The sequence below is a fragment of the Zerene cesonia genome, chromosome 27 (assembly GCF_012273895.1).
Source record: "Zerene cesonia ecotype Mississippi chromosome 27, Zerene_cesonia_1.1, whole genome shotgun sequence".
Taxonomy (NCBI): domain Eukaryota; kingdom Metazoa; phylum Arthropoda; class Insecta; order Lepidoptera; family Pieridae; genus Zerene; species Zerene cesonia.
Window position 1 is genome coordinate 3,877,248 of NC_052128.1, and position 24,192 is coordinate 3,901,439.

Below are 24,192 nucleotides of genomic sequence, written 5' to 3' on the forward strand. Positions count from 1 at the left end.
TGTTCTTATATAACATTGCATAATGCGACTAGGCACGCATGAACGATTGTATGACTTCTATTGACCTCAGAGTATTTTATATCAAAATATCAGTTTTAGAGGCTAAGGTTGCAATGCTATCACGTGCGTTGTGAAAAAGAAGTGTTATTGTGTTTCGTTACAATGTCGACCATGGCTTTAATGTCGATTTATGAAGCGATATCTGTGACGTCTTAGCAGACAATGGAGTTGATGTGTCGCCTGATGGTGTGCGACTATCGAATATTCGCAGAGGTCAGGCCTCGGCGTCCAGTCTAAAATGGTACTAGACCTAAGAAGAGAATTCACGACCGGAATAAAGGAATGGACTAAGAAAGCGCGAAGAAAAGGGGCACTTGGGCTACTGGCCACAAACATAAAACGCGGTCAACAGTATATTTCCTGTAGTTTTTTATACATTTAACTACTACACACGCAATAAATCGTTCCTCACAAATCGTTTGTTGTGGCGGCGTTTGTGGCTGTTGCCAGAGGTCCGTGTGCGGCGACCATAAGCTCGCAATGTAGATGACGTAAGCTGGAAATGTAATTGTCAGATTTTAAATCACATTCAGATAACGTTCGCTAAAACATGTCTATTGTGAGTTGCGGATTTTGTGATATTCGAATGAGTCAGAGATAAGAGTGAGAGTTCTGTTTACAATGTATTTCTAGTCATAACAATAAAAGTAGATACCTACTCAATATTTTTAACTTATTTCCCTTGAGGTAATGAGTTAAGTGTAAGATGCTAAAACAATGGGAAAATTTTGTAGGTATAAAATTTCGGTAAAAATCTCCAGTTGCGTAGGTGCTGTTGATAATTATAATTAGACAATTTTTGTAGCATTGTGTGATTCACTATGTACATACTTATTTCTATTGCATAATCATGTTTTTATAACAAAACTAGCTGCGTCCCGCGGTACCCGCGTAAGTCCGATGAAAAGTTAGCCTATATGTTATTCCAGTTGTCCAGCTGCCTACGTACCAAATATCATTGCAATCGGTTCAGTAGTTATTAGTAGAAACTTTCGCATTTATAATATTAGTAGGATAGGATAGGAAGTAGGATTGGATAATCCAGTGACAATAAATTATGTTAAGAATTACTTTCAATACTAAACTGTCTCCAAGAACTTGTATAAATAACACATTATAAAAATAAAAGTTCATGGATGGCATGCGCAAATGTTTTTGATTTTTTTGTTAATCCCCTAAAGTGTTAAGTGATTGAATCATATAGTTTTAATGGAATGAAAAAAATATTGCGTGCTAATTTATAATTGTAGGGTGGGAATCGTGTTTATAAACAGGAATTCGGTCAAGGCGATACAATTTCATTTAAAAAATTGTACGACGATTTAGTTTTATTCGTTTTGATAAATATCGACCTTGGGTAGGACGATCTGTCCTTGTAACGGAAAAGGCAAATTAATTAAATGATGTTTTCATCTTTTGTGTTTGGTTGTGGCGTAAAGATTTAATTAAAAAAGAGATAGATTTTATTTATAGTTGGTAATTTTTTGAAAAACTTTATATAAAATTTATAAGTATTTATTGTATCGATGTGTCTTGTAGGTGTTGTTAATTTTTAAAAAGCATTGAAATCATAGCCCTTTAAAATTCAATGATATACGAACATGTCTAATAAATTTACATAGCATAAAACATACGAGAATAGACCGGTATAGAAGTCGGACCTCCAAAGTAAATTTAACATATCAATTCGGCAACATCGTGTAGTATTCAAAACTATGATCTTCTAAAAAAACAATTGAACAATAAACTGATATAGCTTCCCACTAATACATCTTTACGTGTATTTCAATTATGGCTTGAGTCATCAGCAAACCTCACAAAGTATAATACAGACTAACAAAGTATTCATCCATCTTTGACCTAACATAGTGATAAGATACACAGCGTTGCATACGTTGTAGCTTTATGATGGTACATGTGCCGACATTTTAAAGTAATCACGTACGCGAATAAAATGAGCTTGATAAAACTATCTTTAAACGTGTTTATTGATCACGTGAATTATTCTAAATAGATTAAGATGATTACTAGCTGACCCGGCAAACGCTGTTCTGCCTTACTCTTATCATTTAAAGGTATGAAAAATAGATGCTGGCCGATTCTGGTATAAAGTTTATATTTTTTGGGGGAAAACTCAAAATGAATTGCTATAAATACCCATAAGACCAACGAGACTTACAAAAGTTATTGTAATTGTATATAGTAATTACTATATATTCTGGTTACAGGAGAAATTCTACCATTTCTACACAAAAAAAAAATTGACATGTGACAATTTGAAAGTCAAAAACTTTTAGTGTTGCATATATTGCTATTTGGTAGCTTTACTTTTTTAGCAATTTGATTAACCTGCTATAGTATAGTTTTTAATTTGATATTTACTGTTTCATTGTCATGTTCTTAATGCCTCTGAAATTTTGATTTAATAAAGCAGTCACACAATTTGCTTTCTTTCCTTCTCCATTACAAATATTCTGAGATAGCCTTATTATATTTATGTAAATACTCGTATTTTATTTACAAGTCAAATATCGACCAACCGCGTGTTCTGTCGTAATTCGTAACCTATTACAATATAATAACAGGAAATATAAATTTGATAAAACTGTACGATAAGAGTTCCTTCTTAAAAATATATTGTGGGCGAATATTATTTAACAATTGTAGGTCGTCACGCACGCGTTGCGCACGCGCATGTGTTGCGAAATGTGATAAATATTGTTAGCAACAGAGATAGTATCTGCCTGTTTCCAATTCTCATAGTTTATTTAATTAGAATGTTTTGATAATAAATTAGTATCAGTAGAAATTAGAAAACAAAGTGAATGTTTGAGAGTAAAGTAATTAAGAATGTGAGTTGACTTTTTTGAGTTTGTAACTCGCTTTTGTTAGCGTCATCTGTATATTTGTATGTAACCGACTCATTCGATTTTGACACCTTAAAATGTTCAGACGTAAACGCATATCCACACCTTTAATCAAATTTATTTGCAAAAAGTGAATTTTTCATTATAAAACACAGCACGTGTAACCCAGGAAGATCCTTGAGGCTATAGCTACAGGAAGCGTGTTTCAATATGTATGTTACGACATGAGTTGTAAATTTATGGTGATACTAGTTTTACGCCCGCGGCTTTGCTTGCGTAGTCAAGGGAAAAAGCAGGCAATCCGAGGTTTTCGTCGCACATTTCTGGTTCCTGAAGCTTTTCCGGGTCAAAAGTATTCTACGTCCTTTCTCAAAGTTTCTCTGCACCGAATTTCATTCAAATCGCTTTAGTGGTATAGGCGCGAAGAAGAGACAGACAGACAGAGTTACTTTCACGTTTATAATATTATGTAGGGATGAAAATATATCGAAATACAAACATATACCACTACGAGTATTCTTGCTAATTTTGAAAACTCGCGGAAGCAAATTTATTGTAATTGTTGCAGCACGTTTTATGTTCATTGTTTATCTTCTAAGAAATGTCTGATTAAAGAATTGTTACTACTTGGTTCTAATACTTTGATTCAGCAGAAAATAGAATATTCATGATGTCAAATAGTGTGATCTAATAATACGAGTATATTTAAGTTCATTTAAACGAATCTTAAGTACTTACATAACCTACTGATTTACTTAACTAGGATGTAATGAATGTTTTCAATCAATCAATCAAAAATACTTTATTGTGCACCAAATTATATACAAATAAATTCTATAAATAAACTCTATAGAAGCACAACAGGCGGTCTTATCGCTAAAGTAGCGATCTCTTCCAGACAACCTGGTGGACAAGGAGACGCTATTAATGTATAGTAAAAAAAAAACACAGGGCAAAAGGTGCTATAAAATAAATGTAATAATATAGTAATATAAATGTATTAAAGAACCATGAAGAAACATATACATATGTTAATATATACATAGTTACACATATACACAAATACATACATAGGTAATAATACATATAAAAATACTACATATATACAATATAAAAATATATATATCTACATACACATACATAAAAACATACAGAAAAATATATTTTATAATATTTCACAATCTATATATATAAAATTCTCGTGTCACAGTTTTCGTTGCCATACTCCTCCGAAACGGCTTGACCGATTCCTCTGAAATTTGGTAAGCATATTGGGTAGGTCTGAGAATCGGCCAACATCTATTTTTTATCCCGATATTCCTACGGGATACGGACTTACGGACTTACGCGGGTGAAACCGCGGGGCGCAGCTAGTAAGTACATAAAAATAACAAACCTTTTCGGTACTGTATCGAAAGGATATCACAGGACACTAAGATTTCATTCTCCGTCTGTCTCCTTCTGTCCGTGCGTCTGTCATCAGGCTGTAAAACCATGGTACCTCATAAACCATGGTAGACAGTTGAACGACAGTTGCACGTTCATAAATTGGGTAAGTTATACGTACGGAATGCATAGTGTTGTGAGTCCGACTCGCACTTGATCGATTTCGTTGTGTTTGTTCAACATAAGAAGTGAAGTCCCGTGTCCTAGTGGGGTATGGGGCAGATGGTGTACACATCTATTTATCTGATAGATTTTCTTTATGGACAAGTGATTAGCCTTTTGTGTCTTGCCAGACCGTTACGTTTTTTGGCGTTACCACCGGGAATCGAACCCGGAATCAAGTAGAGAAAGGACCCCTCAGTTCTACACTCGTACATTAAACACTGTGCCAAGGAGGCGGTCGTTTGCTTAACATAGGTACACCATATTCTATCACTACTTGATCATCGAAAGAATCTATTAAATTAACTTGGAATAAATGTATAGGCTTTAGGTATATTTTTAACCGGTTGCCACAAATTTAAGCACTTGTAGTGTTGTTTGTCTAATAATATAGATCCTGGTGCAAAACCGTTTTAAAATGTTAATTAATACGCTGACAATATTATTGAGAGAAGACGCTATTATGCGATTTTTTTTTCAATTATAATTTTACATGTTTGATTTTTAACACTGCTTCGTGACTCGTTCAATAAAATTCGCATTTTGTTTTTACCGGGTACTGACTCACAGATTAGAGGTTAACTGAATGCTAATTTATTCTGAAATGTTCGTACTTAATTCTAACAATCATAGCTTCAATTTGTATCTCACTATGATTTATAAAATGACAGTTACTGGTATGAAGAAAATCTTCACAGAACCCACATGGTTCAAGTACGTTTTCTGATCAACTTCCGAACTTTTGCTTTCACGCTCACAAAAAATAATGGGGCATAAGTCCCTATAAGTTCCTATATATGTAATTTATTTGGAAAGTTACGTATACAAGCATGAATATTGAAATTTATATGAGATATTTTGTCTTTTGTAAATCTTTATTTACTTTGATATATTTATGAAATTATTTCCCGTGCAAAATTACCTAATGAATACATAAATATTAATATAAATAGAGCACCAAATATACACGATTAATGTCAAAGGATTAAGCGTAGGCGAGTTTATTAAAAATGTTTATGAAATAATTTTAACTATTTATAAATGAAAAGCTTTTCACTGGTGGTTAATTACTTTTCTACCTTTATTTTATGCATCACAAAATTCTGTATTTAATTGTCAGCGGAAAAACATACTACATACATTATTCCATTTGTGATGTAATTGTGTAGAGCGAAAACCACTAAACAAATTATGATCATACTTACAGGGATGTACTCGTATCTTATGTTCCAGAATATTAAGTGCTGGCGAAACCCCGCTGCACAACTAGTGATTTAAAATTTCCGTACCAATTTTTCGCTCAATTAATAGAAATTAGCACAATTATCACTACAATGATAGCCTACAAGTTCCATCACATACCACAGTTATATGTTGTTAAGTCGAGTAGTGATACCAGTAGAATCAGCATTGACGGCCAGTAACCCCTATCTTCAGTATACCATTACAACATTGTTTTACGAAGAAAGCGGAGTAACGGGAAAAAGTGGTGTTGAATATCACGTATTATTCAAACATGTATTGTGAGTTGACGCTTTACATATAATGTAAATACATAGGTACATGTAGTTTGTCCCATTTCATTTTACAAAGCTGATACGTGCAGTTTTACGACGAATAAATCGTGATATTTCTCATATAATATTTCGTTTAAATGCATTTTTAAAACATACCTTTGAATTTTAATATAAATCAAGTTTTAAGTGCCTGATCTCAACATTGATTCGCAAAAACAGACAAAACAAAATGACTAGAACATAACGAGTAATATTTGAGCGTAAATGAATAACACTGTGGACATCGAATATAGATAATTATTGAATTAATACATTAAAGGATACAAATATATTGAGACGACGCAAAAAAGTACATATAACAATTTCTTTGTTATTTGAGAAACAAAGCGGCAATTATATAAGACAGTAGGTAATAATTATATCGCTAGTTGTAATGCTTCCTTAATAGATTGTAAAATAGTCCTTGTTAACCTTCCTTATGTCTAGATAATTTTATTCTTATTTCTCATATAAATTCCATCTTTTTATATACATTATAAAGCCATACAATTATTATATATTACAATTTATTATTTTAATTGCTTTTTGCTGAATGTCGTTGCGTATTGTTTATCGCAACTGTTTTTGTAAAAGTGGATTTGATCGTAATGAAACAAAGTAAAAATATGTAAATGTTTAACAATTAATTGCTTTATTATACCATAATATTGTACATAAAGTATTATTTGCGTTACTTATTATTCACTATACAATACAACTAATTAAAGTTTTAGTCTAATCAAATAAGCATTTAATCTAGATACACAGTACTTAATATTTTTTTCCATGAGTTGTTAATTTAAAGTCGGTAATAGCAGAGAAACCTTACAATATCTACGCTCATGTAGTCTGGTATAGTCTAGATACTAGTGGATATTTTCACATTATATTGACCTACATAGACTTCACACAGCGAGTAGCCTAGGCAGGCTAGGCACACGTTTTATTGTTCCATGCAATTCTCAATGCGCAAGTTTAGAGGATTTTTTTGGACACTACGTATCACTGCAAGTTGTAATATTTTTGCATAACAAAAATCTTTATTGTTATGAATGTAACAAATATTCGGTTTTAATGTTAAGAATTGTGATGTAATATATGATTTTAACTAGAATTTAGTTTTAACCAACGTTCTTAGTAACGTAGGAGGTTCTTAATTCAACTGTTTTTTTTTTAACGATTAACGTGATGCTTTTTGTGTTTGATACCAAATAGTTGTCTTTTGGTCCCCTCTGGAGTACTTCCCCAGGACGTTGATGACTTTATCATCTTCATTCACTTAAAAGTTAACATCTGTGTTATAACTCTGCTGTAATAACGACTATTACATCGAGTACTCGGTAAAGAGTGTCCTTTTCCTCTATATAAGTAAATGGATGTTAGGTTGCGTGACGTCGAACAAACAAATTATCTAACTTAATTATTATCGTAACAGTGCGGCTATTAGCGTTAATGATAAAGGCCCGACGTGTTATTGTTTGTAAAGATGCTCGTATATTGTCGGGTTGTTGTTACGTTTAAAAGCATTGTAAGGAAATACACTATATGTGTGAATTTGCATAGTAATTATAATATGCTCGTAATACGGTTCATCGCTTTTAAGTGGTTACAGTTTGGTGAAAATGCAACAAAATTGTCAATGTTAACAATGTGAGAGTCGAGCACGATTCGGCAGCCAGCTCTATCTATTTTATATTATTTTTATGCACGCTAAAAAAACGTTCATAAGCCATATAAAAGTGAAGTCCCGTGTCCCCTAGTGGGGTAAGGGGCAGATGATGTACATCCGTTTCACTGATCGATTTTCTGTAGGGACAAGTAGGTGATCAGCCTTCTGTGTCCTGCCAGACCGAGACATTTTTTTTTTGTGCGTCTCCACCGGGAATTGAACCCAGGACCCCTCGGTTCTACGCTCACGCGTTAACCACTGTACCAAGGAGGCGGTCATACCAAGGAGGCGGTCCATAAGCCATATCGTGTTTTCTTAATTTTTGTTGCTGCATTTCTATGCAAATTACTTTTTCGATAGAAAAGTCGTTTGTGCATCACCTTGCTGGCATGTTGATAAGTGCCTATTTAAAATATAAATAACCCGCATGATAATTCAACTGTTCGATGTAAAGCTGTCGCTTACATACAATTAAAAACATGCATATATTTTCGATATTTGCATATAACATTGGGCTCTTTGACCACCATTGAACTTACAGTTGAATATCCCATCCAGCAATGCCATTACCTCACAGCGTTGAACAAGCGGATCGTTGCTCTTACTGATAAAGATATTAACCTCTGACTTGTGATAATTGAAACAACGCCACTTTATCACACTTTTATTGAGGAAACAGTTGGAACGTATTAATTGTCCTCATTGGTTTCTTTGTATCCTGCATCTTGTGTATATTTTATACAATGTTTATGATAAATATGCATTCTCATCCGGGTCACATATTTACTAACATTCGTACAATTCGTGTAAGGAAAAAACATTTGCAAATATCGCTTCTGGATATGCGTATTTGTGCGAATGTAAGTAACTGACATACCTTTCTATAGATGTTGAGTTAAATATACAGGTGTACACACGTCTCGAAGATTGGTCTCAAATAAATAATAATTGAAAATATGATACATTTACTTTTATTGAGCTCGACCATTCGACTAGCGACACTAATTTAAGGTTTTGATACAACGATTTTGTAAAACTCATCTTTAATCTCCCATATAAATATTGTAATTTCGACTGAGCGAATAAATCTATCTGCACGGTGCAACGGTAAATGTTTCACCAAAATTTCGCATGTTCCCCTCATTTGTCTTATATAAAAAGGTCACCGTCGTTTATGGCCGACGTATCACCCCAACTTGAACTAAAATGTAATCAAATGACAACAATTCTCTATGAAAAACAAATAGAATCACGTCAATCCTACTAATATTATAAATGCGAAAGTTTATAAGTATGTGTGTGTGTTTGTTGCTCTTTCACGCAAAAACGACTGAACCGATTGCAATGACATTTGGTACGTAGATAGCTGAACAACTAGAATAACATATAGGCAAATTTTTATACCGATATTCCTACGGGATACGGACTTACGCGGGTGAAACCGCGGGGTGCAGCTAATCGGTTATAAATCCACGGGGATATCAAGTAGCAAAGCGAGAAATACAGTAGTCTGATTGAGAACCTAGTTCGTTTCTAGGACGACGAATTAATTAATCACTTTTTTATCAACAATTTAAAAATGATACATGTCTAGTCGCATTCACATTGAATCTAACAAACTAGTTTACGTGATTTATCATTCCGTCATCTGGTCACGCAATGCACTGGTATTTACGCATGGAAGGTTTTGTGGTCAGGATGTTGAGGATAGCTGGTATTTCAGCTGTTCACACGATCCGATTTTAGAGTATATAATACGCACCGTGTGAAAGGAGATGAATACTAAAAATTTTGTAACTAACACTAGTGTGTGTGTGTGATAAGACGATTGTCTCTCTAACTCAAACTTTTTGTTCATGTATACTTTTGTAGTGATGAATCAATTTTTAAACCACCACCGATTCGAGCGTACCCAGAGAAAACGTTAATCCAATTTATTAAGTTTGTGTTTTGTAAATACAATTTTATCAACCACTCATATGCAGGTACATAAGGCTTTATAATGTCATGCATATTGGTAAAGATATATACAATAGAGTAATGTGGATGTAGTTAATATAGTCCTGTAATTTAATACAGTCCTAGCGCTTTACTCACAACCTTTGTATTTATTATATCAATCATATTTGTCTATTTAATTTAGAATTCTTGTATGCATATCGCTTCAAATGCGTCAATTTTAAAGTAACAAGAGTTTATTACGTCCTCCACGTCCATAAAACCAATATGACTATGACGCGTTACCAATATTTATATAGGAATACGTATAAATTGACGTAAGTACCTGAGTAAGTTTGCTGGTCATTCATGAGTTACTATACACGAGGGATTATTTAAATAATAATAACTTTTTTCTTCTTTTTGGAATACAGTGTATGTTTTGGTTTTCTTTATCCAAGTTTTAATACGACTTCATAAAACATATACAGACATAAATATGATAAAAAACAGCATCTATTTACTAAAATGAGGAGGAATATTAAAATATGAGACTTACATTATGTATAAAATAACGATATTTTAAACAGTGCGTGGTCACAGCTAATATAATTTACAAGATAGATAAGATAATTTACATGTATCTTTTATTCTTCTGCCCTCAAGTGGTGATGGCAGAATATGAGCGTCAGGGTCCCATTGACTCTGACATTTATACTGAGCCAAGATCCTTTAAAAACCCAGATCACATTTGTCTCCGCCCTGTTTTTTCCTCTTATAATTTTTCTATGTTTAATTGTCTGTCTATTTTAAGTGTCGTGTATTTTATGTATTCTTTTAATAAACGTTTAATCTATCTATCCATCCATCTATCTATCTATCTATATTTAAATACATAAATATACATAAGTGCCATATACCCATATTTAATTTCGCATCGCATCTTCTCTACCACAAACAAATGAATCGTTCAGAGATTCAATGATGAATTAGTAATAGTTTTTCATAGGGAAGTGTCAGCGGACAAAAACTGACCAATTAAGACTATTTCGCTCCATTTCACCTTTTGATTGGAACACGCAAAAACATTGAGGAAGTTTGTTCCGATTCACTGGACGTTGAGATGGGTCTCTTTGGAACCTCATTTTTCTAGTACATTCCTGGTAATCAAAATATAAGGTGATGTAATTCACATGTTTGCCCGTACCGTAGGTCTGAAACCAGTTTTAATATTATGCTGTTTTGATAGATAGATTGGAAATGATGCGCAGTCCTCTCATATAAATAAGAAATAACAGCTTTCGTCTCGAACTGATTCGAAAGTTTGAGTGTTAGGCTTCAGTTAACGGACAAAAGGGTTCTCAATTCGAACCTCTTTTTTTTTGGTTTAGTTATATACCATTAACAAATAAATTAAATAAATAAATAAATAGTTTCTCATAAAGTCTTCATCTTTCAACTGATTTGTGTGTGATAGGATTTAGTTGTAATTTAGTATCATTTTGAAATCTGGAATAGTATTTCCCACTAAGGGACGGCGGTGAGATGTTTTTTTTTTAAGTATTATTTGAATAACATTTTTCAGGATACTTTTGATCATTTTTATATTTTGCACTTGTTCCTAAGGTCGAAACCCTAAATTCTATCAAATTATTTCAGGTCTTAACATTTAAGCACATAAAATAGCATCGTGTAGCTGTAAAATACGTACATATTTGTAGTATATTGTGAGCTATCCTTATATGAGTAAAAGACACGCACAACTTATTGGAAACTGGTTTGTCGTAAAAAAATCTCTTATATATAAGGAAAACAGTATCAACACATGGTATGGTGTCATTTTTATACATACATATTTACGTAATACAAAGAAAATATGGAACTCATTTATTATCTAAGAATAAACGAGCACAAATAATCGGGTTCCATAGACAACCAGCTATGACAAATAGGTTCAATGCCAATGTCGATCCATTAGGTTAGGAGTTCGTAGCCTCTAACAAATGGCTAAGTTCATGACAGAGAACACGCGAAGGGAAACCGAACAAGGTCACATAGGGAATGATTACGCGCCTTTATTGTCGATGGTTATATTCCAAATTTAAAGGTTTAGTATTCGATGTAATTTGAATGTTTGTGTTCGAAATTTAAATTGGTATACGTATATAATATATTCATTGATGAGAAATTTAAGTGATTTTATATTTTAATGAATGAATTCACAAATCTATGTTATATGGTTCTGTAGAACTATTAATTAAAATGTGTCTTGTAAATTGTTGTCTGCAAGAAATAATAAGAAAGACCATATATTGTTTTAAATACTCTTATACATTAAATTCCAGAACAAAAAGAAAAAAAATAATATGATAACATATCTACGCAAAAATCAGAAACATATTGTTTATTATTCGGTTCATTAATACATGTATTATTTGCAAATTATCGAGTTCATCGACCCGTTGCCTTTATTGTCGATAACAGGCATCACTACAATACGGAAGGCGTCGAAGGACGCACCTTGCCCAGTCATGGTCAGAGGATGGCCTTCCGACTTTATCGCTTTCTCGGTTTTATATTTCTACCATAATTATATGGTAAACAGTTGTTTGGTATGGTGCTTCATTTATAATGTGATAAGATATGTATAATCTTTTAAAATCGTTTTTATAATCTACAGATTACTATGACGGTGCTTTTATTTGCGGTTTAATTGTAATGGCATATTTTTGTTTATAAAGACACAATTCCTAATGTAAGAACTAATGAATACATACAAAAAAGTATGTGTCTAAGTGAAATATCCACTTTGACTTTTTTAAGAAATATATATACGTCAAGATATTTGCCTGCAGTTCACCCTGTATTGTACATAATAAAAAAACGATTTAAGGTTTACAATGAATGAAATACTTATTAGAGGACATGCAAAATATAAAAAAAATATTTAAACGAATAACAAAAAATTACTTCAACTGCCTACCTACTTCCTACCAAATTGAACGTTAAATACTGTCAAATGTTAATATTTAACGTTCACTTTGTTTCGTTTTACTACTTTCCTTTAATAGTTTTCTTTTTTAATTTCCTTTAATGATTTCATTCATACCAAAATGCTAGTTTCGATACAATTTAATTTCCAGGACAAATATCTAGAATACTAAGCCCCAATAACCTAATTCTCTTCTTGTATTAATTTGCAAAAAGTATAATATCATATCGTAATGTTATGTATGCTAACTGATACAACAGCCATTGACCGTAGGGATAGCAAATAAAATAAAACTATGAATCGTCGTGACAATTATCCTGAGAATGATATTTAATGAGTTTACGTAACCTTAATTTTAGTACCTATCTAAGTCCCTACCTGAGATAAGATAAATAATGAGAACGTTAATTACTTATTTGTTAAGAGCGTTTCTCTGCAATATTTCCTTTAAAGATTTAAAGAATGTGTGCAAAGATAACAAAGTAGTCCGTAATTGTAATACGTACCAAGGTCTTTTAGTGAAATGATACATAATAAATACAATATGAATATTTTATTAATAATTAAAAATTAATCGTTGTTTCAATTACATGTGTAAAGCTGAATTTAAAGGGAAATTTCTTACACATATTCGTTTTGTAGAAGGAATTTTGTAGAATACATAATTATTTATTATAACATAATAAATATTAGTATAACAAAATTATCATGGAAGAATTGTGTTTGATTAATGAAGAAAATTGGATAGTGTTTCTTTCAAATCTGGGCCCCAAGTCGGCAAACTTAAAAATGCTTCAATTGTGTCTCATTGAATCCTATCGGAATGGTTGGACACATTTGGTAGTCTAATAAATATTGATTATCAAAGGTGATCATTGAAGCACAATCGAATTCAATCGATTCGCAAATAAATTGCCATGGGGATCTTATGTCATCGGATATTTTCGTTGGCAACACTGAAGATTGTCAGACTACTATGACTGCGTTAGTTTTAAAAATAAGACACACTTTACACAATGTTAAATGGATTCTAATGGACTGTCAGTTGAATCGTAATAGTGTCATTTGCACTATTGTTGTCTTAAATTAAGGTAATAATTATGTATAACGTTTACTGGAAATAAATTAAGTTTTAAATTTAATGTAATTAAATATTACTAAATTAGCTTACTTGGCCCGCAGTTTGCGTTGTACCCTGCTTTAGTGATTAACATTGTATTCCGTAATACGCACACAAAGAAACAAAAGGAAATCGTGTCATGAGGACAGCACTCCTCACTCCTTAATTATCACGTCGAGTACAAAACAAATAAAACATAACGATAAAGTCAGAAACGAAATCTGTTACGTGTGTTCTTGTAATATATTCGTGTTATTTCACGCGGAAGTGTATCCATTTCTATAAGAAAATAGTTTATTAAGTGTATTGTATTCAGCTATACACTTTAGGTATGCTGTTTGTTTCTTTAAATACACGAAAATTAAAATTACAATTAAAATTACAAAGACCGACCATACTATACGGTCAAATAAATGCTACAATAAACTTCCAATAGATAAATAATATAATAACAAATGTACACATGTGGGTAAAACGTAACACACAAACTTGTTTACTTTACAAATTGATTCATACAAGTGACGAATCCAGATCTTAACCTTTCGGTATTTGAAAGTAATTAAAAGTCAATATTGGTTCCTTTACTAAAACACTTGGCATTAAAACTTAACATAGAATTAGCAGTCATTTAATTACTACATAACACACGCGTCCTTAAAAAATTGTGTATGTATACAGTACATACAAAAATGTTGGTCTCATTATTATCAGGTGGTTATGCCATTAGACTCCACCATTTCTTAATTGAATCATTTAGTGCCCTATTTAATTCTGCGCATAGCATGGACAAAACTCATTTGTAAGTAGTCTCTTCATATCTATTATTTACTTATTTCCTAATTATAGGTTTATCAAATGCCCTGTTGTAACAAAATTCGCTTATTCAGAGTCTCACTGATTTAAAGGCCAAAGCGATATCTATCTCATTCCATAATTTTAACTTCCTCTTAAGACATTCTATATCATTGTTAGCCAATAAAATGAAATGAAGACAAATCCCGCATTCCCAAAGAACTGTATAAATTCCATTCCATTGGTGCAATACAGGATGTTTATTTTTTATTGCCAAGTCAACGTACGTTAATTGCGCAATACTAGATAGATACTATTACGATATTTGCTATGGCTAATGGATGATGATGAAAAAAGGAACCTGCCTTTGTAGGTATACCGTGTTATGAAACAATAAAAATTATTGTGAAAAATTTTCCTGTGTGTCCGAAATAAGTAGGTGGATGTTAGATTAGATTTTCATAGACGGTTGCGGAGCCTATTTATCTTCTATTCTATATATATAAAATTATCTCGTGTCACAATGCTAGTTACTATACTCCTCCCAAACGGCTGGACCGAATATGAAATTTTGTGTTCATATCGGGTAGGTCTGAGAATCGGCCAACTTCTATTTTTCATACCCCTAAGTGATAAGAGTAAGGCACAACAGCGTTTGCCGGGTCAGCTAGTATTTCTATAATTTATGTTCCAATAAATTTCCAAAAAAGATAAGTTTAACTTACATCTATCGATAGTCACATTACTAGCTAAATATGGGTACTTTTTTAATACATGGCTGATACTTGGGTTTTCTTTTACGACTCGATATAGTGTCCTAATTTCCTGCGCCTTTGTATTTTTATGACTGTTTCACGGCCTTAGTGCGTTTTATGGCTCTTTTTTATTTCGAAATTTGTTGGTGAAATACGCATTAGTTGTGGGCTTAATAATGGAAATAAGAAGCAATATAAACATTAGTTTTGCTGTTCTATCAAATAGGTTCGTGCGAGAAATACATGTAATAACTCATTAGCATTCCTTTGGAGTATGTTCAAATGGAGTGAGCTGGAATAAAAAATAACGCTGTAAAAATAACTGAGTCTTCAGAAATATGCTTCATTTGTGTCTTCTAGAAGCAATCCTCTTGCAAAACAGTAAAATTTAAACCAACGTACCAAACCATAGTGGCCAAGTGGCCTTAGGTAAATCTGTTTTCCCATCGGCAGGATTATATGCTTGCCTTTTGCGATCTTGGTTAGTTATAAGACTTATATGTAACTAAAATTGTTGCGGTTAAACAATAACACAAACACATTGCGGTCGTGTTCAACATTATTACTTGTAAAACCAATTATAGACAAACGTTTAAGTGTATACCTATATATATATAGCGGTCCGCCCCGGGTTCACCCTTGGTAAATATATCTAACACTGAAATAATTTTTCAAATCGGACCAGTAGGTCCTAAATAAAAAAAACAAACTCTTCTGCTTTATAATATAAGTAAGTATAGATACTTACCCATTCTAGTATTGACTATGAAGATGTCTCCCACTCTAGTATTGACTGTGTTTGTAGCAAGCACATCGGTACTTACTTCTTCCTCCCTCTGCATTCGATTACGATAAAGATTTCAAATGGTACGACTAATTAAATATATTGCGTCCATTTATCCCGAACGTGTTATTGATTCATTTACGCCTGATCTTTGTATTATAATTTCTGGTCTTTATGTCAATTGCGCATAATTTAATATGAATTTAGAAATATTGTATTTAGGTGATTTTTCCCGTTTATTTTCGTCTACGAATAAACTAAACGTTTACTGTCTTGTGATATATTATAACAAAGAAATGCGTTAACAGATTCATATCCATTATATTTATATTATATTATAAAAGATTATTATCCAGACACACGATTGAAGCGGCGGACTTATGCAAGTCAACCATAATTGCGTAATTTTGTACTTAAATCGTGAGGATTCTAATTGTTATTACTTAACAGAAAAAAATGTCGTGACTGCTCACAATTGGAAACGTATGGAAATAATGTTACGACACCTTTGATAACCTTAATGAGGGAATTAAATAAAGGTCTTCGCGGACGTCGCGTCGGCCGTAGGTGGATGTTATAAATTGTTTTGTTATCATCGTTCAGTAATTAAGGTAGCGTTATAATCTAACTTAGACAATAGATTTAAATGACGCAGTCGACTAAAAGTATTAATTTCGATGCAATAAATATATTATATATAAAATTGTTTTTTTTCTATGTTTCGTTTGTTTCGTTATAATCTGACTTAAAAACTATTGATTTAAATCACCAAATATTTTGGTTTCGATACAATTATCTCTTTTTAAAAAATGCTTATTTTCTATGTTTCGTTTGGTTTATTTTATAACTTCAAGCTAAGGTGCTAAGCTTATTAATATACATACTTCTATATTTATCTCTATACAGCTATTCGTATTTAAATATTTTACCATTACAGGGATTATTTATTTTCGAGAAATTGAATTTAACCGATTTCAAATACTAAGAACGAAGCCATGTTGCTTTCTACGGAAAATTAATGAAGCTGAGTCTGAATGAATTTTAATCCTACTAAGTTATAGAAAGCGGTGATCTTTTGGTATTAAATAAAGCTTTTCTACAAAAAGAGGCCAACAACGTTAATGGGGGTGGAGTTACTATTCTCGATTCTGAAATGCGATCAAATTACAACACTTTCTCTCAAACACAAAAAGAATCACGTCAATTAGTTGAAAATCCACGGAGTTTTTGGGAATGAAAAATAAATACTCACAATTAAATTGATTATTTTTATTGATACCTAGGGTTAATGACCGCGGTTCAATGACCTCTCCATCTGTGTTTGTTTGTCCGTGACCTAATTGCAATAAAATCGAATATGATAATAGTTTATTTTATTGTATTTATTTACATTTAAAAATTTGTTTAGAAATTCTAGTTTTTTCCAAATGTGTTTGCATTGAATTATCAAAATATTGATAGTAAAAATAAACGAAACTAGAAATGAGGTAGATTTTTTAGTTCAGTCCGAAAATACGAAGAAAATGTTAGATTTATATCCGTTAGGTATAGATATAAGTGCATGAGAAACTGCCTACGTGATATCTAACATGTAGCCTGGGTCCTATAATTCGGAAAGGCGTCGAATGGAGCATTTGTGTCAACATCTTATACTGATTTACATGTTATGTACGAGGCTTCTTGCACATAAGAACTCGTGTTACTAGATAGACTGGTTCCTTAGTATACATTGAATATAGTATGGATACTACATGAAAGCGACTATGTTGCTTCAAACTGAATTCAATTTGAGAACTATTTTTATACGTAACGAGGATTGCTATGCTTTTGACACTGTTTTATGAAATGTGTATTTTTTGCGCATATAGTTATGGAAAAAGTCCTAATCCTAAATATATTTTGTTCATTTAAGTTTGGAATCAGTTCAATTTACTAACAATTGAGCTTCAAATTCAAGCATCAACCTTTATATTACTGGTTGAAGTTATTTAAAATTGTTGCATTGTTCTTGTTGAACTGAATAAGCGTTACAGTTGCGCAAATAAAAAAAAATCATATTCGGAAACATAACTTACGTAAATAAAATGTAATAATATGAATGGTTTGTCATAGTTGACATATAAAGTTGCACCAATTTCCGTTTCGCAGTAATGCAAATAAAACTTGAGGACAAGCGATGGTCTTCTTCGAATCGCCAATTAGGCTAAGCGAATGATTCATTACCCACATTACTAAAACAACTAACGTCATGCTATTGTTACAGGTGCCGGCTGTCGTGAAGTACCTCGCCGGTTATGGGGCAGCTGTTGACTTCCAAACCCATGTTATGATATCCTAGCACCACTAATGCGGGAGGCTGCGTCGAAGACGATAACTCTCGCATAGACTACAAGTCGGATATGTCAGCATTCAACTCAAACTAGTGTCTCGTTTGATAACGATAGCACGCGTAAATCCATTGCGTCTGACGGTCTGAGCCTGGGCTGATAACCGTTCGGTCACACTGTGTAGAATCGTGCGCGCACGCAGACGTGTTTCGTGTTCGAGCTACATTGACAGTACGTAGTGAGTTCCGTTTGAATGTGCAGTGTTCATTGTTAAAATGCGTGCGGAAGACCTCTGGTCAGGCCTGGCTTTGAGCTGGGTAGTGACATTAGTGGGGTGCCACTCCCCGGGGAGCGAATTGGAGTCGGTCCGCTACGGGCCCGGGGACGAACGCTTCACGAGCGACACTTATACTATTGCGAACATAAACATTACATACGAAGACGAGCACGGCGAGATCTATAGAGATACATCTGAGGTGAGAAAGACACACTTCGCAAGTCAATTCGTGAGTAGATATAGAAATTAGTTTTATTATTATGATATTGACGTAATGGTATACATTTTCTTTGCAAATAACTAAATACTTCATATGTATAATACGTATACAATAGCACTGAAGTACCTATCGACGACAAATGTGCCTTAAACGTAGACATCGTTATGTTCTTATCAATACAAAAAATTATTCAAAGCAAATAAACTTTCGCGTGTTCATTTTTCGCGAAAACTAGGGCGTTGATATCGTATCAAAGTACGTTACACTCTGAAATTATGATGTTTCTATTCAATAATGGATGTTGTGTTAATGTTTTTCAAAGATAAACCAACGGTTGCTACGCGGTGCGAGGTATTTATTTTGAATTTGAATAATTTATCGTTTGCCGAAATAGATTCGTAGTTGCCGGGCTTATCGTACCGTTTCGCCAATTATTTTGTAAACAAAGAAATCAACGTCACATTTTATATATAAATAGTTAGAAGTACATAACAATTGAAGAAGCGATAATTGCTCCCATTTTTGTTTAAATAAATGTCGTACAATTGTTTTTTGTTATAAATATATAATTAAATTTTAGTAATGTAATATTTTACGATGAAAAATTTAAAAGTATTCACGAAATCAAGATTTGTTAATATATTTCTAGAAACATTCATTAAACACGTATACGTAGGTATAATTATGACTAACATTACAATAATTTTGATAAGAAATGTTTAAACTAGCGCAGGTTAGTAGTATTTAAAATTTTTAATACCCACATACTACACTAGACATTAGATAAAATTCAGTTTATTTTTAATACCCGACGTCCCCAAAGGAAGGAGGTTCTGAACTCTGTGGGTTTTTAAGATTCCATTTAGATTTTTTTTTACAATAACTGACATTCGATTAAATTTAATATTCGTAAGTGCAGATCGACAATGCATTTTATGGATAGTAATTAAGAAATAACATTTAAATAATTATCTAACAACGCAAACCTACAGAATTTACTGTAATAAGTAGTCCATGATATCCTGACTTACTGCAATTGCATATAAATGCAAAATTATGTTTGTTTGTTTGTATAGCCACTGTCGGAAAGCTATTATTTATCGAAATGACTAGAAACTACGTTAGGTACATTCTATGTTCGTATAAGCGAAAATCATTACATTGTAAAGGTGAATTATGTGTGTAAGGATAAATGGAAGATGGGCACAAATAGTATATTCTAATACATATGTAAAATGGTTTTAAATCAAAAATACAATACAATTTGATATGTAGTGTCTTTAACGAAATTTCATTTACGACAAATATTCAACAAAAACAAAAAACACGTATTGTATCCTATCCTACTAGTCCTACTAGTATTATAAATGGGAAAGTTTGGAGGGATGTGTGTGTGTGTTTGTTACTCTTTCACGCAAAAAGTACTGAACCGATTGCAATGAAATTTGGTACATAGATAGCTGGATAACTGCAATAACATATAGGCAACTTTTAATCCCGATATTCCTACGGGATACGTACTTACGCGGGTGAAACCGCACCGCTGCTTGGCACAGCTAGTATCAATATAATTTAACAGTAGTATATTGTATTATAATTACTAATGCCTTAAGGAAGAACCCCGTAGCTATTAACTGTAATGTTTATTTAAGCGCAATTAAACAAAACACGGATAATATTATTGTATAATTAGGTAAGATAGCGGTAAAATGTTTCAAGGTATTTGAAAGGCTAAATATAATTAAGTTTTTGTACCTTCAGTCTCTCGAATTTTCTGTGCTGTCTTAATTAAACGAACTGATAGAGAACAAATTAATATTTGTTCGATTTGTGTTCGCCCCGTAGGTATATACTTTTAGTCATTATGTGTATATACTTACTTATCTATTAATTTTATTAATGACTTAATAATATCTAACTGAGTTTGTGTGTTTGATGACGCTCCCAAGAACTACCTACTGGACCGATTTCAAAAATTAAATTAATCGTGGTACATACATACGTGTTACCTGACTTCTATAGGCTATATATGTACCACGGGCGAGGACAACTAGTAAATTATTATTTGAGTATGTATATGTCTTTTCCTTCAATATGGCCGTATCGACATACTCAAACATTTATTCATTCAACTAGACTTCTATAGAAGCACTTTTGAATCCTCATATTACACAGTTATAACATTAACCACCGGTTCGGAAGGCAGTCTCTACAGAGAAGAGCTGATAAACGTAAAATGATGATACATTCGACAGATATTCCTATCTGATGAGTGGATGCTGATGCATAGAGTAAAACTCATAGCACTAGTATGTGAGTACGCTTGTATGCGAAAACAACAGTATAATATTTATCGCGATACGTTTTGGGAACTGAGAAAACGAAAGAATATGTAGGACGTAAGAAAGTTTACATGTGTATTAATATAACATATTAGTATTGGTTTAGAAAAAACTGTTTACAAACATCGTGTGAACGCACTGTACATTCGTTGGCTCGGTCTCAAATCGAGTCTTGAGATACATTGTTGCGATTAAATTTATCAGTTGTTAGCCTCTACGAAAATATTTGATTATATATTTCTTACGTACCATCCGAAGTATTGATAAGCGACCTTAATATAGGATTGGTTAAATTGGATAAAATAAACGTGGATGTCATGTACCTATCTAAATATAAACTAACGTCTTTTACATTTTAGTATGAAGGTTTTATTTAAACTACTGAATCGAATTTTTCCATCCTGAAACCCTTCTATATGCAGCATTATTAATAGTTTCATTAATCCTATCCTACTAATATTATAAATACGAATGTTTGTAAGGATGTGTGTGTGTTTGTTGCTCTTTCACGCAAAAACTACTGAACCGATTTCAATGAAATTTGATACGTAGACATCGGGACAACTGGAATAATATATAGGTAACTTTTTGACCCGATACTACGGGGTACGGACTTACGCGGGTGGAACCGTGGGGCGCAGCTAGTATATATAAACATGAATCCCTATTTCCCTTGGTCACTCCATCACGCGAGAATGGCTGGAACGATTTCAAAAATTCTTTCACCAATAGGAAGCTACAATTACACTGAGTGACATAGTCTATATATGTACCACGGGTGAAAACGGGGCGAATAGCTAGTGAACAAAATTTTTAAGGTATTTCCTGATTGTTTTGACCTGTAGAGCCGAGATCTAATAGATAAGAGTTAAAAGGTCAGGGAATAAAGTGTTAATTTCAATTAATATTTTATACTACGCCATCCAGACATTTTTGACCACCCATGATTGAGTTTGTCCGTACATCCATATGATGTTTTAACATACAATTTTGCTTGAAATTGATTATTTGAGTCATAAATGCTAAAAACCGTTTCGAGTGAACAGGGAATCCCTGACAATGATAAACATTTCTGTAATGCGTAGATATTTAATATGAATTACCCACAGCTTATAAATAAACTGTTTTATGTTATTTGTAACAAAATTAAAATATCATGATTGTAATTACTGGCTGTAATATATAAAAACACACATATAAATATACATTTACATAAGGATGAACATTCTCCTTTTTTTTCGAAATCGGATACAAAAGCAATCAAGAAAAAAAAATATTTTAGAAATATTTTGGTTTGTGACAGTGAACAATTTCGGCAACGATATCAATTTGAATGTCATTTGTATGACGGTAGGGTTGACTCACGGTAGTAATGAATAGTAATGATTTTTCACGAAACAATTAGTCATTGTTCAGAGGCAAGCGATTGTTAATGATTCTGATATCAGCATTTTGTATTGTTACAACGCAACTCACAAAAAATTATATTTGTGACAGCCCTGACCAAATTTAGCTATCAGCAATATAAAATGTGTCTTAAATCTTAGTAAACAGAATTAAGAATATAATTTGTACATTGACATAGGTTTTATTCATAGTCGGAACTCAATTTATAACATTTATTGTTCCATTATTTCTTTAAGACATATATATATCTTCGTAAGACCCCAATACTATTTTCATATTCACAATCTAAATAACTAAAAGCTGTTCTATTATCATTCTTGTATTAAAACTTGAAATCATCAGACGTGTAGATTGTTTTGTATATCGCCTCATGGTAAGCGCTAATTAGCGTCTTTAATAAGTATGGGATGAAGAAAGGATAAATAAGTGGGACAAGAGAAAGAACTGGTAAGGATAAGGAAGAGGATACCAGCTTCCAGTTCTTCCACTCGCCGAACGAAACACAGTAGCTATTCCTTTAAGCTTTATGGTGTCTATGGTTGTGTGGTAGATTCCCTGGTGCGAGCTGGTCCAATTCATGACGAAGCCTGCTCGAATCCCATACACAAATGACATATCACATACAGTTATTTTAGAAGCAAATAAATGTCGAAACAGATATTATCACATCTACTAAAGGGCATAACTGGTTATCATACATCACGATTCATGTTATATAACAACTTTCACTCTATTAGCTTCATACTAAATAACCTTTACCTTTCGCTCTCCTCGACTTGGTTGGAATTATCTCTCGTCTTTATTTTCATTTGTCGTGTAACTAATTTGGTCAGAAGGAATAATGAGTAATTGATCCTAAAGAGCATGTCAGTGAATATTTAAATACATGTTCGACCGACTTCAAAAAAGGTGGAAGTTATTAATTCGACTGTTTTTTATTTATCCGTGTTATCTGACAACTTTCGATTGGGTGAAACGATTTTGATGATCGTTTTTTTTTTGAAAGCCTAATGTGACTTTTACGTGGTACGCGGCACTTCTTTGGATTAATTTTAAAAGTTGATGCTTAATATAGAAATACATGTATTAACCTATACTCCTATACTAATAATATAAAGCGGAAGAGTTAGTCTCTTTGTTTGAACACGCTAATCTAAGGAACTAGCGGTCCGATTTGAAAAATTCAAGCGTAGATAGTCTACGTATGGAGGAAGCTAATATTACGTGTGTTATGTCGGTTATCAATACAATAGAGATTAGTTGGATACTTAAATAACTTTTATTATTAAAACACGTTTAAACCAGGAAGTTTTAAGGACTTCTTTTTAAACCAGTATATAAGCATTGCCATTTTTGCAACTTGACTCAACTCACCGTTGCACGTGGGCAAAAAACCTTGTCGACGTTTATATGCTTCGTTTTTGTTTCATTTATTTTGTGGTTGGCCCGTATAATTATTTTTCTGTAATTTAGTTCTC

General features: G+C 32.7%; 1 protein-coding gene across 8 annotated transcripts in view; it reads left to right on the forward strand.

Moving 5' to 3' along the window:
* Positions 1–24,192, forward strand: part of LOC119837319 (protein goliath-like) — a 62,606-nt gene that overhangs the window by 16,711 nt on the left and 21,703 nt on the right. For 6 of the 8 annotated variants that reach the window (XM_038362841.1, XM_038362846.1, XM_038362847.1 and 3 more), the window contains exon 2: positions 18,405–18,974. In XM_038362841.1, coding sequence (XP_038218769.1) covers positions 18,744–18,974 — 231 coding nt within the window. In that variant the 5' untranslated portion in view covers positions 18,405–18,743. The remainder of the gene's footprint in view (positions 1–18,404; positions 18,975–24,192) is intronic. The other 2 variants (XM_038362844.1, XM_038362845.1) reach the window with 1 other exon arrangement.